Source organism: Echiichthys vipera, assembly GCF_963691815.1.
Source record: "Echiichthys vipera genome assembly, chromosome: 6".
Lineage (NCBI taxonomy): Eukaryota > Metazoa > Chordata > Actinopteri > Perciformes > Trachinidae > Echiichthys > Echiichthys vipera.
In genome coordinates, this window is record NC_139831.1 from 5424960 (window position 1) to 5440297 (window position 15338).

General features: G+C 39.2%; 1 protein-coding gene across 1 annotated transcript; it reads right to left on the reverse strand.

Annotated features, from left to right (window-relative positions):
* Positions 1-2627: 2627 nt before the first annotated feature.
* adad1 (adenosine deaminase domain containing 1 (testis-specific)) lies at positions 2628-11018 on the reverse strand (the record flags this gene model as incomplete). Its single annotated transcript, XM_083914920.1, has 11 exons — positions 2628-2741; positions 3960-4092; positions 4395-4629; positions 4734-4890; positions 5008-5083; positions 5365-5535; positions 6666-6789; positions 7102-7227; positions 7599-7670; positions 9734-9904; positions 10913-11018. The coding sequence occupies 11 exons, from the start codon at positions 11016-11018 to the stop codon at positions 2628-2630; spliced, it is 1485 nt and encodes a 494-aa protein (XP_083771046.1).
* Positions 11019-15338: the final 4320 nt, after the last annotated feature.

Consider the following 15338-nt stretch of genomic DNA (forward strand, 5'->3'; position numbering starts at 1 on the left):
CGTGAAGGGAGACTTTGACCAATCACAGGTTATTTCAGAGAGAGAGAGAGAGAGCGAGGGAGAGAGCGAGAGCGAGCATATTCCTATTGGCTCAGAACAGCTCACTCTATTTAAAATCCAGTGTTTTTGGTTGTTGTTTTTTTTACTTTTTGACATACTGCACTTTAATTACACATAAAACATTCAGATTCAGCCAAGATCACAATACTAAAATAACGTCAGTTGGTGACATTTTACAAAGAAGTCAGCAGTTGGCTGTCTGATGTTAGACAAATGCATACAGCATAGCATTGATAAAGTACTAAAAATGAGATGAAATAGTTAGAAGGGAGAACTTCTGGGAGACTTCCCTCTTCTGATTAACAGTGCAGCTCAAAATGGTTCAAAATTGTGCCTGCTAAAGTACCTGAAAAAATAAAATAACCTACCAACACTACTTTTATCTATGAGCAGCCATGAAGGTTTTCAATTCAGGCATCAACTCTGGGGATCCACACATCTGGAGCAGAACCTAACCAGTCAAGAGTTGTAAGTATCCCAATAAAGCTAAACAGCATTTGAACATTTGAATAAATTGCCATACAGACATAAAATCAAACAGTCTTTGGTGCACTGCATTACACTTTAAAGATCAAACTCTGCATAAGATACAAAAGTAAGTGCATACAAGTACGAAACATGGAGCTGTACATACAACTGAAAGACTTGATCCTTGGATCTGAATGCACTGGTAAGTCCTTCTGTTCCCAAACCATTAGAAAGTAAATACACCACTCCATTCACAAGGCTGCTCAACACTTAAGAGTAAAGGATCCACTGCATCGCATACACAGGAAACCAAAGCATTTCCTGTATGCTTATATGTAATAATAGAGTGATGCAAATCAAAAGTTTGCATCATTGACCACTTTATGGTAATGCCCCTCAAAAGATGGGAGATCAGTAATTATCAATTGTCAAATGCTGGTAAACTAAGGCTCATATAGTCTACCAGCCACTTCTTGTATAGAGGGCAACACATGATAGCATACATTGTATTGTAGGTCTCTCATGTTCTATCACTACAGTAGTTAATAGTGTCTTACTTCCACACATCACTTAAAATGATGCAATAGGTGAACAGTCACTTTGTGACAATGTTTAGATTACAGCTGACTTTATGGAGTTCTAGCTTTTGTACAGATGTTGCAACTGAACAAAGTGGAAACAACAAACTAACCACAACATAGCTGTTAGTGTCTTTAGTAACTTTACACTGCACAATAAGAACTATAAAAATCAGTTTAACTGATGACACGATGCCAAACTAAAAAGGTTTCCTGATTAAACCTGAGCAAAGTCGAAGCACTGAAGTGTAATTTCTCTCCAATTTCTGACTTTTTGTAATCAACTAAGAGATTTTTTGAGAACAGCATTGCATGCAATATGGACACTCCAGTTGGGTGCAAAATACTATGAATTTTCTCCTAATATTTTATTTTCTAGTAGGTTTCTAGTGACCGACATTTAATGGAAGAGCTGTTGGAGTACCAGTTCTGGTAATATCTATCAAGAAAACCGATCACTTACCCGGTCTACTGTACACTAGGCACTACAGACTGTGACAGAAGTGATAAAGATGTATAAAGAACAAAGCAACAACTTCAGTAAAACATGCGATGGGGTTTTGCAATAAAGCACTATGCATCGTTTTGATTGTCCTGTTTTTGTAGTTCAGCTATCAAAGCTTCTGAGAGCTTTATTTAAAATCTAAATTTCTGTAGTTTTTGGTGGACGTGGGGATACGATCACGCAAGAATCAAAGAAGTCCCCTCTGGGATGAATAAAGTATAATTGATTGATGATTGAAGTGGTCAGCTCTAACCTTAAATAGTTTTTTTTGTCATTTTGGCATTTCTGCTAAAAAAACATGTCATGAACACCAGCATTTGAGCTTGGATATTTTATTGATGTAAATCCTTGAGTTAGCATGGCGCACTAAAGCTCAAATCACACACTGCTCAGTGTCACGTGAAATGACAGAAATTGACCAAAATGTAATTTTTCTCCAAAAGATGAAAAAACAAACGTAAGTAATAAGTATAATAAGTACTTACTTTTATATATATTCGATATTTCAGAATCCCCAGGACCATAAAGGACCATTAAGTTCAAAATAAGGATACAAAAGTTATGATTATACATTGTACATAGTCCTTTTGACCGCACACAATAAAATACAATAATATTTTAAACAGTAAAACAATGTAAATAGTGCATGTTCCCAACACCATGTAAAATGCATATACATTACATCAACTGAAGGAGGCAAAACTATTACCCAACGAAATCCCAGTAATGGACTCCAACGCAAGTGGTTTGCCTCTACAAATGGTTGTTTTATACATAATTATAGCAATTGTATTCCTTTTTTGGAAATCAGACCTTACTCTAAGGGTCAAAAGACCGTAGAGTTCAAATATGCATTAAACATGAACAGGGATTGATTTTAATCCCTTTAGAATTCACAACAGAAACGCATTATCAATACACGAAAATCCAACAGCATAAAGTATTTAACTTAACTTTGTTTTTTACAAATTTGAACACAAATGCATTTGCTTTTTTCACTGATAATATAGTTTTGTTCACATGCTGAAGCTATCACTTACAGAGAGCTTGACAAGCCAGGAACCAAAGCCCTGCTGCAACAGGTACGCCCGCAGCACATTCTTGGCCTCCTGGTACGGCTTCGCCATCCTCTTAAGTGACAAAATAAAAATAAAAGTATATAATAACAATTTTCAGAGACCCCTTCTGAAGCAAATATACAACAGTGTTTACAAAATCCACTCCAAGTGAAGTCAGGCATGAACTGCATGCCAGGAAAGGCAATATCATTTATTGAGTGTTTGCAAACAGAAAACTGAGAATTATACAACAGTTAAGGTCGTGCTGGGTGGTATGAACAAAAATGTGTATCATGGTATTTGTTTAAGATTCTGGTGGTTTCACAGTATATCACTGTATTTTTTTTTCTTTTGCATGACCGGGCCTTTATATAGCTTTGTAGTGGCTTATTCTCCTGTCAAGAGTACATAGAACGTCATCATGTACTGAAGGCTTTGATTACTACGGGGTCTGCCTGAATTATACAATATACAAAGGAATCAAAATGCATGATGAAATACACAGATATGCCAGTAACTTTAACATGGTTTCATTTTAAAAACAAAATATTTAAAGGTAATTGTATAAACACTATAAATTGATGTTGACTACAGAAAAGTGGGCGTAGCTCTGCTCCCAGCTTGCTTCAGTGATGTCGGTAACATGTTGGGATTGCAGTGTTTTAATCATTGCTCTTAACCAGTCTTCTTGACTGTCTGTAGCAGGACCATGTCCTTGCGTAAGTGCATTATTGTATTATTGTGTGCGTTATTCCGCTCCACCACCTGGTTTTCCTTTCATTTGCATTTCCAAGAGCAAATGCTTCTTCAAGCGATGTGACCGTTACCCTTCGCTGTTTCACTGCCGCTACTAGTTAACAGCCTCAAACATGACAATTGCAGTTGTACTTTTGTTAATGGTGTTTTACTCTGGTGAAGAAAGTTAGCTGTAGGTTATTAATTATTGTATTATAAAAGGAAACCCACGAGTAAGAAAGATTTTGCAGTTAAAAGGGGTCTACTCTCAATATATTTATGGTTTGTCCCGACAGTAGCACTCTTTGTTGCTATGCACTGGCGTGGCAGATTATGAAAAAATGAATATTTTACAGGAAATTAAAACCATCATACTTGATAAACAGGTATGCCGCCAGACAAGCAAGTAAGGATTCATTTGGAAATACAGGGTCTGTTTTCGATTACAAATAGAGTGTATGTCAGTTGATCAGTGTTGCAACCTGTGTTGATGTAATACAAGTGTTACTTTAGTACACATTACACAGAGGTGTGGGGAAGTGCTGTTGAGCTTACCTTGGCTTCTCTGTAGGAGCTTGTAGCCAGTAGGTCCTGCCTCTGGGCCTCTTTAGCCACCAACTTGAAGCGGTGCAGCATGGCTGCTTTGCATAGACGGCTTGCAAGAGCTGGGCCACTCTTAAAGGGAGATCTTCAATAAGAATAGCATAAAAATGTTAGCTAGTAAATCCCTACACAGCTGGTTGACAAGGGAACTTGTCAAGCTGAGGAACACTGGCTACAGTTGAACTCCTCACAGCTGGTAACCAGCAAATTATAATTCCAGAATGAATGTAATCCACTTATCATCCATGTATCATTTGTTATTTCTCAATTATGCTGTAAGTAAGCTTTGAGGGGATCAATCTGAGCTCTTAAAAGGTCTGCATATCAAAAATCACCACCAAACTAATTTTGTTGACATATGACTGACAATGTCTGAGAGTCACTTACTGCTCTACAGTCTTGCCCTGCAGGCCATCCACAACCTCCAGAGAGCTGTCTCCTTCACTCCAGTTGATACCATAGGTCAACTGGCATTTGTCAATGCTGTTGGTAGCCACAGAAGGCACCAGGCTGATGTATGGCCTCATCATGCAGTAGAACATGGGAAGCTGGGAGGTGATCCCCTCCACGCGCTGGCTCACGGAGATTTTCATGCCACGAATATCACTGCAGTCAATGTCACCTATAAGATTGTGAAAGTAAATCATTTTAGCAAACTCTATGCACAGGTATATACTTGATTATGTTACTATTCATTAAGGAGCAAGAATTGACTTGTTGACTTGCCTATGAGGATGCTTTGGACATAGATGGGCTCAATGAAGTGGCTGAGCAGGGCTCCCTGGTATCCTAGCACCTGCCATTGAGTGAGCTTGTCTGTGGTGGACATGCTGACCACCTTGGAGGTAGATTGATCAAAGGCTGAAGAGAAAACTGAAAACACCTTTAAAAGAAGCAAATCCGTTTGTAGTTATGCAGTGATAGTGCAGGGAACAGTATTTTATGTTGCATATGTCATAAAGGCAACATGCCCGGAAGAGAAAAAGTAACAGTATAACACCTTTCCCTCTACTGAAAGGTGTAGGCTGATCTCGTTGTTGACTTGCCATGCCGAAATGGAGAGTGGGTTCAGGCGCCTGAGAATAGAGCAGAGAGCTAAGGAAACGCATTTGAAATCACTGCATTTGTAGAAACACTATTCATGCACTTTTCCCAAAATTGCCATTTGTGTGTCCATCATAAAGACTTAGCTGCTAACACACACAGCCACATAAGATTGAATGCAAAACAACTCTCAATATATAATATTGCCCCCTACTTGTGACATTGAAACTACCAAAACACTTGATCTGCAGGGCCTCGGAGAGAAAACAGCAGAGAGAACTTTAAAGGGTGACGCTGATAATCAAACACTTACAGCTGGGAAGGGATCTGAGCAGCACCCTTCGGCAGTTGGTTCACATAGAGGTGGAGGGTGAAGCCGTTCTTCAGGGTGAGCAAGCCGCTGCTGGTGTTCTGCTGGAAGATTGACTTCTCCGTCAGATTGGCCGTTTTGCTGAAGAACATTAGCAGGTGCCGGTACAGAAACCTGACGACAGATAACAATGGCTCCTTATGATGGACCATCTTAAAATGTGTCACTAGAAGTAAAGGTTGACACAGTTTAAAAGAAAAAGAAAAATGTCTTTCCCCATGAATAATGCAGTACACAATCTATACCTTAGCGAAAGAGATGGACAATCTTCAAAAAAGCAACATTTTTCAAATTTGAAAAGTGAAATATCCGTAAAAAGATTATTGTACCTAATCTTAAACCTGCTAAACTAAATCATCAAACTTAAACCAATAGTTTCCCCTATAGACACATATATATGGTGTGACACCACTGCTTAATAAAAAGAAGCTACATTTTAGTAGGAAAACACATGAATTGGTAACAGGTTAGGGCGGCTGTGGCTCAGTGAAAGAGTGGGTCGTCCTCCATTCAAGAGATCTGCGGTTCTATCCCCAGCTCCCCCGGTCCGTATGTCGAAGTGACCCCGAATTTCTACCTGTGCTGCGCATGGGTGTGTAAATGCGGTGTGAATGGTTCCATTACATGGTATGTAGATGTCCACTGCCATTAGTGTGAATGGGTGAATGTGACAAGCAGTGTGAAAGCACCTTGAGTAGTTAGAACACTAGAGAGGCGCTATACAAGTACAAGTTCATTTACCAACAGCATCTACTTTATTCCAGTTAAAATGATGTGAGGTTTGCCGGTCTTTACTTACAACAAAGGATCAAAACAATATCAACACATGCAGATTTTGACATCATAACATAATGTCATCTCAGAGCATCTCAGACTGTGTAACAAATAAACAGGAAATGTACTCAGATAGAGACCTTTTTTGAGAGCCATTTGTAGGCTACTGTGGCTATGTGCACTTACTTAACCAACTGGCTAAAGGAACTCAGAAGAAATGTGGTCACAAATGACACATTTGTTGAAAGTCTTCTCACTATCTGAAGGTGTTTAAACTCATGTTCTCATCATCTATCACTCATCTATTTTCCATTAGAATTACACAAAGTGTAAACAGTCTCCAATATGTGTTATTAATCTCGATTTTGAAAACTGATTTTGTATCATAAGATTACATTTACAATATTAATAATGCATAAAGGCATAACCCAAACGATCTAATGTACACAAAGGGTCTTGTTGCAACTAACCTCATAAGTGATCTCCTTGCAGTTACCACTGCATGTGAATCGTGCACAATCCGTCCACTCGATGAGGCACTCTCTTTGGTATTGAGGTTCCCAGTGCCTAAAGCAACCACCTCATATCCGCTGGCTAGGTAGAGAAGTTTGTACAGAGGTAAATGCATACATAGGTATATTTTTTTTTTCTGAGCAGACCTACTGTAGCTTGAAATAAAACATTGCGCCTTATTATGCAGTATTATATACAGTATACATCATGAAGTACCATGAACAGCTGTATCTTTATACTGTGTACACCAGTGTCAGCTTAAACCCTTTTTCACTGAATAGGATTCAAGCACACAATCAACAGTAGTTTTAGATAAAACTACCAGTTGTACAACTTTTGGTTAACCAACCTTCAGACCATGATATCCTCCAGCTTTTGTGAGAGCTCACTTACAAGTCTGAATGATGAATGCTGCTGTGGTGCCTGCACAGGCAGAGAACTCTGGGTGACTGTTCATCAGTTTGGTGAGCTGATCCCTGACAGCGTGTGGAATTTGGAGGTTGACAGAACTTGTCCTTTCTGAACAGCAAGAAAAGGAAATAAAGAAATTAACAACTGGGCATTGACTGATCTTATACTGACACCCTGAATGTGAAAGGCATGTATGGAGATATGCATATTATACGGTAGCATGTATTGTCTAATATTTGAAAGTTGAGAAGAAGTGTAGCACACTCTGGCTCTATATAAACTTCTCTTTAATATGAATAAATTTTCGGCCATCAAGCCTTCTTCCACAGCATATGTTTTCAACGTTCAAGTCTGCTTCCAGTTATCAGAATCTCACTACCAGGTGTACGTTGCTATTCTACATTATATCTGTCCTAATATTTGTCATTGCAAGTGGGAGATTCAAGAGAGTGATAGTCACATAGGAATCCAGAAATTACCATGGATGACTCTAGATGGATGTACGTCAGAGACGGAGGGCTCCTCTTTTACCGGCAGTGGTGGAGGGACATCTAGGGAAAGGCATGGAAATGAATGAAGATGAGAGCCACTTATAAGTCACATTACACTTAACAGGTATCGTTGGTGACAGTTTATCAATATTTGTCCTCTACCTGCCTGTAAGTGCTTCAATTGAGCCAGCCTTTTATCATGTTTATTATTCTGTTCGGTCTGCGTCTCTATATTCTTACATTTATTTCTCATTGTAACTCTTAAGGCATTGTTGTACAAGAGCATGTATATTAAGCCAACCTCCCCTGGATAATAAAGGTTACATACAGTGCCTATAGAAAGTCATGATACCCTTTCGAAATAGTCACTTTTTTGTTTTACAGCCTTAAATAATACATAAAAAGAAATATTTTTACAGCATGGTTTACACATTTCACCTTACAACTTCCAAGTGATTTTTTTCTTCTTCTTCTTCTTTCTGAAAATTAATAAAACATGAAAAACTAGAATGGCAGGGTTGGACAAGTGATGAGTTCCCAGATTTAATACTTTATGGAGGGACCTTTTGCTTTAATTACAAGCATCAGTCTGTTTGGATCTGTCTCTGGCAGCTTTGTGCACCTAGACTGGGAAATATATCCCCATTGTTCTTTGCAGAACTGTTCAAGTTCAGTCAAATCCTGTGGTGAGTGGCGATGGACAGCACTCTTCAAGTCCATCCACAGATGTTCTGTAGGATTCAGGTCAGGGCTCTGAATGGGCCACTCTAGGACATTCACCTTCCTGTCCTTTAGCCACTGTGTTGTTTTTATGGTGCTGTGTTTTGGGTCGTTGTCATGCTGGACGGTGAACCACCTGCCCATTTTCAAGTGTCTTACAGAGGGATGCAGGTTTTCCTCAAGTATTTGGGTGTACTTGGCAGCATCCATTTTCTGAAGAGAAACAAGCCCACAACATAATGCTGCCACCACCATGCTCTACTGTAGGGATGGTGTGTTTTGGGTGGTGTGCTGTGTTGATTTCCACCAAACATAGCGCTTGGAGTTCTGCCCAAAAAGTTCAATTTTCGTCTCATCTGACCATATAACCTTTTGCCACATGGCATCCGAATCTTCATTATGTTTTTTTGGCAAACTGTAAACGAGACTCAGTGTGACATTTTTCTCAGAAGAGGCTTCTTTCTTGCCACCCTGCCATACATGTAGAACTTGTAAAATTGTTGTCACATGCACAGATCAACCAACTTCTGCCTTGTAGACTTGTAACTCCTCCAAGGTCACAATGCGCCTCTTGGTAGCTTCCCTGATAATTCTTTTCCTGCCTTGGTCATTCAGTTTGGAGGAGCGGCCCGATCTCGACAAATGCCTTCCACTTCTGGACTCTAAACGGTACTTAGAGGGAAATTAAAGCCTTTTATAAATGTCCATGTCCTTCTCCTAACTTGTGCCTATCCACAACTTTATCCCGGAGCTTTTTTGAAAGCATCTTCACCATGGTGAATTATTTGTGATAACCATGCACTCCTAGGAGTGGAATCCTTAAATAACAACTGATTTTATTCTAAAGTAATCAAAAACAATTGATGTCAGGTAGGGGCAAATTAACTTGGTGTGTAATTTGGAAGGTGATCGGTTATATCTGATAATGTTTATAATAGTTATTCTAAAATGGACCCATCACTTTTCCCAACACTGCTATTCTAGTTTTTCATTAATTGTTCATTTTTAGAAATTATGAAAATAAATGAATTCACTTGAATGTTGAAAGGCAAAGTGTGCAAATCACACTGGAATAAAAAAAATGTTTTTATGCAATATCATTTCACTGCACTGTATTAGTATTGCTTTCAAAAATCCTTTCCTTTCCTTCTCAGCTAATTCGCTCCATGTTGCCTCCATATAACAACATGTTCCTGATTTTTGTTTCTGTCAGAAATGATGACCAACATCATGAGTAGTATTTAAAGGTAACTTAATTTTAGGGACCTAAGTCTCATTTCGGCTCACCCCATTATAATGATATGTAATGTAACATCAACACTAACTGTATAAGCCAACACTAGAGGAGTCGTCTCAATCTACTACAGAAACACATTATACTTTGATCAGTATTAGATCCTAACCTGATGTTTCAGGGAGGACATATTTCAGACTCTCCAAGGTGGGCAGCAGGTCCGGCAGAGCGAGCTGTGCCGCTTTGAGCCGCGCCTGCTTCTTTGTTATTCCCATTCCAGTCTGATACTCAACCCCATCGATCACCACACAAAAGGCAAAATAAAGTCCTGATATGTTGCCTGAAAAGACAAGAGTCAAGAAATTGACTGGAGACAAATCCTCAGCTCTGGCTGTGGGTAGGTCTTTTCCCATCAGCCACCGGTAAGCAGTCTCAAACCTCAGAAAAGCTTTTACTGGCTAGGGCCTTTTGAGCAGTGAAAGAAGACACAAGTGAAATCAGCAGATGAAGTACATGCTTGGAATGAATAAACAGACTTTTAAATTCAGGATGGCAACTGTGGCCACTGGACAAAAAAGTCTTTCTGCTGATGTATTTGGTTGTACTAAACATTACATGCAAGAATGGGTAACTAGCCCGTGCCAATTTTCTTTATTAGAAAATTTCACTGGTCCAAAGCTCTGGACTAAATGGAAAAATCTGCTATGCTAAACATTACTTGGTTGTAGCTTTTCAACTGGGAATATCTTCTGGATTTTCTGCCTTTTATGATAGTAAACTGAATATCTATGGCAGGGGTGCCCAATCCTGCTCATGGAGAGCTACCGCCCTGCATGTTTTAGATTTCTCCCTGCTCTAACGATTATTAAACCTGTGACAAGCTTCAGCTGCTTGATAACAAGCACATAATTAGACTCAGGTGTGTTGGAGCAGGGAGAAACCTAAAACACGCAGGGCTGTGGCCCTCCAGGAGCAGAATTGGGCATCCCTGAACCATGGGTTTTGAAATATTGTTTGGACAGAACTAAAAATGGAATTATGTCCTCGGCTTTAGGAAGTGGTGAGGGGCTTGTCCCTATTTTGCATCATTGTGTAGACAAAAACAATTCAATCAAGAAAATAATTGGCAAATTCATCAATAGTGAAAATAATTGCTGTTGCAGTTCTAAAATAAATGCATATGAATTACTTAATTTAAGTATGACAGAAGTCATTAAGAATCATCAGATTAGTATTTAAACATGGCCAACATACATATTTTACAAAATCAACAGGCTTTCACAACCAATAACAACATTAGTAAAGTGAATTTGAATGCACAGAGACATGCTGAGAAGATTTACTGTACCTGTTGTGACAGTCTCCTTCATTTCCAGGTGAAACTGCAAAATCTGGGCAAGCTGATGGAGCAAAGACACAGCGTCTGTCTCGCCTTGTGTGTACCTTTCAATCATCGTTTTAGCTGAAACTGGGGGCTTGCCTTGAGTTGGTGAAACATGGAAAGTGTAGATTCACATTTTACACACAGCTTTCTCTATTTGGTTGTAGAAAAACAAGTTAACTGTCCTACATAGAAACCAGACAATGAGACAGGGGAGAATACAGTCTGGAACTTATTATCAGAATTAGTTAATATCAAACTCATTATCATTGGATCTAGATGTTTCTGAGCCCTGAGAGATGAAAGCAAATTCTAAAACTCACCACGTCTGTATGTATTTTCCCTGTGTTGGTCTGAGACATCTTTGCTAGGACGATTTGATGTACATGTATCTTCATATGATTCAGTCGTCACAGGTAAATTCTTACTGAGGATATTTGCATAACACGCTCCTCTGGAAGCTTGAAATGATCCACGGACCGGAAACATCCTGAAAGCTTTTCACAATTACTAAAAAGAAGAGAAAAACAAACACAAATTGACTGACCTGAAACCCCACCTTAAAAAATTAATAAATTATACTAACACACCCAAAGTTAGGTTGACGTTTGATGACCCTGATTCAGGGGTCCTTACAAAGGGTTCAAAGGCATTAAGTCAGGGGTCTTCAACGCTCTCTCAGCAACCCTTTAGCTGAAAGAGAGACGAAGCAGGGGGCCCCTACTACAAATATTGTATTAAATTGAGTTGCATATAAAATAGGGCCCAACAGCTAGGATGGCCTCGGCCTAGAGTCACTATACAGGGAAGGCAAGTTGGTAGAGATGGGTTTTGAGAATTTCTTTTTAACCAATTTATGCACTATGTAGACGGGCCCTGGCTGCAGCATTTTGGACCAGTTTGCCGGTTGGACAGGACTGCTTGACTGAGACAGGAGAAGAGGAACTTGCAATAGTCTGGGCCTTGATGCGTGTTGCATCATTTTCTGAAGTAAACATATAACTTAGATAATGCTGTTGCCAAATGATCTATCTACAAGATGGAAACAAACACATTGGGCAATCATTTTCTGAAGTGATTAAAATGCGCATCTGGTATCTGTTGATCTCTATCTGTGCCACCTCAGTGATACTGTGGCTCTGATAGATGAGGACTCATGTAACCTTTTACAGCCTTAATCACTTCCTAAAGACTGGCATGGGCCTCTCAAGCACATTGAGAGAGATGGAGGCAGATGCAAAAGATCTGAGAAGAGAAATACAAAGCCTACACAGCTTTTTATGGTGCATACAATACTGAGATATTACAATGATTATTATGAAGATATTCATTTATTTATACATCATATTAATTAATGTTAAAAATACATTTGGAAGGCACATCAAATCCTTAAGTTCAGTTGTATCTGTGCATGGCTGCCTTAATGCCTACCTTCCCTAAGCCTGTCATCAAGGCTGTGTAAATGTATTTATTTATTTATTTCAGGAATTTATCTCTGCTTTAATACGTTGCATTCATGTTAATGCATATTTTCAGACAAAAAAATGTTGGAATGGTTATCAAACAATTTGGCTCTGAGGACCACCTGTTGAATCTTTGAGGTCCAGTAAGTGGCCTAGTCTGACCAGCTGTACCCACTTTGGTGAGCAGAGTACGTTAGTGTAATTATTCCATATTAAAAACAATATGGTAACAATAGAAATATCCTTTGATAAAAGCATATTGATTAGGGTTATCTGCTGAAATGCACCTAAACACTGCAAATCACCTCATTAAGGGAGTTTTTTTCCCCTTGCTAGCAAAGTTAGTTCAATGACATTGGTAACCGTGGTAACGTTCTTAAGCTAACCGTTAACACCCGATATTAACACCCGCTTTAGCCTTGCCATTACTTGCTATGACGTTCAATATGACACTTTCTATAACCTACCAACAGCAGAAGACGTTTGTATCTCTTAAACACCGACACCCTTCACGTTTGTTAGGGTTACTTTAGAAAAGAGCCGGTGTGCCTCCTGTAGTGACGTTATGCTAGCTAACAGTTGTAGCTAAACACGAATATACAAACTCACCACGCCCACGAAAATGCTGCTAAATGTGTAGTGTACGCTTCAAATTTATCAACAACCATGTTACAATTTGTGTCTGTATTAATTTCTTTTTAAAAGATTCATAGCCGCGACTCACCGTTCACGTGCTCATAACGTTAGATACACGGCTTTCTGGATGCTATGCGTCCGTTGTTCGTGCGTGCGTTAGCGGTTGTCGTTCGGTTGACGCGTAGATTGACGGCGTGCGTGCAGAGATCGTTTAGAGACGTCACTATGGAGGATTTAACATGACTTACTGTAAGACTCAATAAATAAATAAATAAATAAATATATAAATAAATAAATACTGAAAAGAATTAATAAATAAATAAATGCATAATTAAATATAAATAAATAAAATGTCCCCCAATTTCTGAAAAACCTGAATCCCCCCCTTCCTCCAATAAAAATACTTTAAATTATTCAAAATTGAACAAATGTATTTTTTCATTCTTCAATAATTGAAATGGAGGAAAAAAATATGTGACAAATATATATTCCGTCTCTGGTCTTTTCCACTACAATGCAAATGAATGGCAGATTCTTACACAGACGCTGATGATTAGCAAACTTTAAAAAATGGCTTCATATTTTGATATTCATCCATTTCAATTAATCATGCATAAGGTTGTCCCATACACTGGGAGAAAAGAAAAATGGTGAGAAGAACTGGAGGTGAGTAGACATTTCATGCTAGAGATCCTTAAAATGATGATTTGCTAATATTACAGTTAAGTCAGCAGTGAAGCGCGCTGAGAAAAACAACCATTCATTCATTCATTCATCTTCAACCGCTTATCCCGGGGTCGGGGTCGCGGGGGGGCTGACATCGGGCGTGAGGCGGGGTACACCCTGGACAGGAAGCCGGTCTATCACAGGACACATAGAGACGAATAGAGACAGACAACCATTCACACCTAAGGGCAATTTTTATAGAGTCATCAATTAACCTAACACGTGCATGTCTTTGGACTGTGGGAGGTACCAGGACCCATTTATTCATGTATGTAACACCAGGAACCTAAAATCAAAGCAGCTAACTGGAATTCAACCATCGTTAATTCATTTTATTATTTACACCTGTGCGCTTCCTAAGTCAAAGAGCCGTCAGTGAAAAAGACCTACTGAATGGACTGCTGTGAAATATGGTACAGGCATTCATGACCCCCACTGAAGGAATAGTAATAATAGGCTTTGTTATATCAGTTTGTAGCTTTCATTAAGCAAAGGTAATCATTCCAATGTGTCCAACAAGGTCACGATTCATATTTGCAAAACTGATTTCCCATCAACCTCAGCTGTCGCTACCCTACTTGTCCTTGGGCAGTCACAGGCTCCTACACACGGATCAGATGGCAGAAGAAAGCCTGAAAATAATGGAACCAACTTACTGCTTAGGTTGTGAAAGAGTCAACATTGATTCTTGACCTGTTAGCACCTTTGACCCAAGTCAAGTCCCTTTTTAGGCCAGTAGGCTACATGCATTTGCATTAGGCTTTCTGCCGGTGAAAGTCAGTGCAAGTTATGAAACATTTGAAGTGGGAGGAGATTAAAAAGGGGCTTCCTCTCTCACCTCCCACTCCCCCGCTGACACTGCCACAGTTGTGGTATTGTTATATACACAAGGGCAACTTCCTCCTCCTCTCAGACATTTACCATTAACATACATTCACACTCCTACTCTTGATATCTGCAGACTTCATGCATCCTCACAAAGACAAAATTAACTTAATTTAAAAACCTTCAGTGGAGCCATTTTTCATTTGAGTCCCTGTAAGTGGTTTTGTAGTTTAGGAATTTCCCCTTGTGATCCGGATCACTTAAAATAGCTGTGTGTATTGTGCACTGGCTTATTTTGTCACCTCATACTAATACTGAGGGGATTTTTACACTCTCCCACTTTGTTATTGCCCACTAAGTCACGTATTCCCCGTTTGTCTGTCATTTTAGTCGGTGTACGCTGGTGAAGGCAAATATGTGGGTGGGACAGAGTTTCTTTTATGGTTTCAGGCCTGCAGCGAGGACAGTGGAAAGTGGTCACTTAAGTAACCTGAGAGCCCACATTGTACTTTTATTTGTATTAGAATATGCATTAAAAATGAAAACTCAGGCTTTAATTCGCAAAAAAAAAAAAAAAAGATAAAAATGACTTGCAGTTGCAGTTGTAGTTTTAAAGGTTTTGGGGTCAGTGAGATATGATGTGTTATTTAGAGAGCTTTAGAAGTGTTGGCATACATACAGCATTTGTCTTTGAACATAGTCAGGTGAGCTGTCTTAGTCTTTATGCTGCTGGCTGTAGCCTA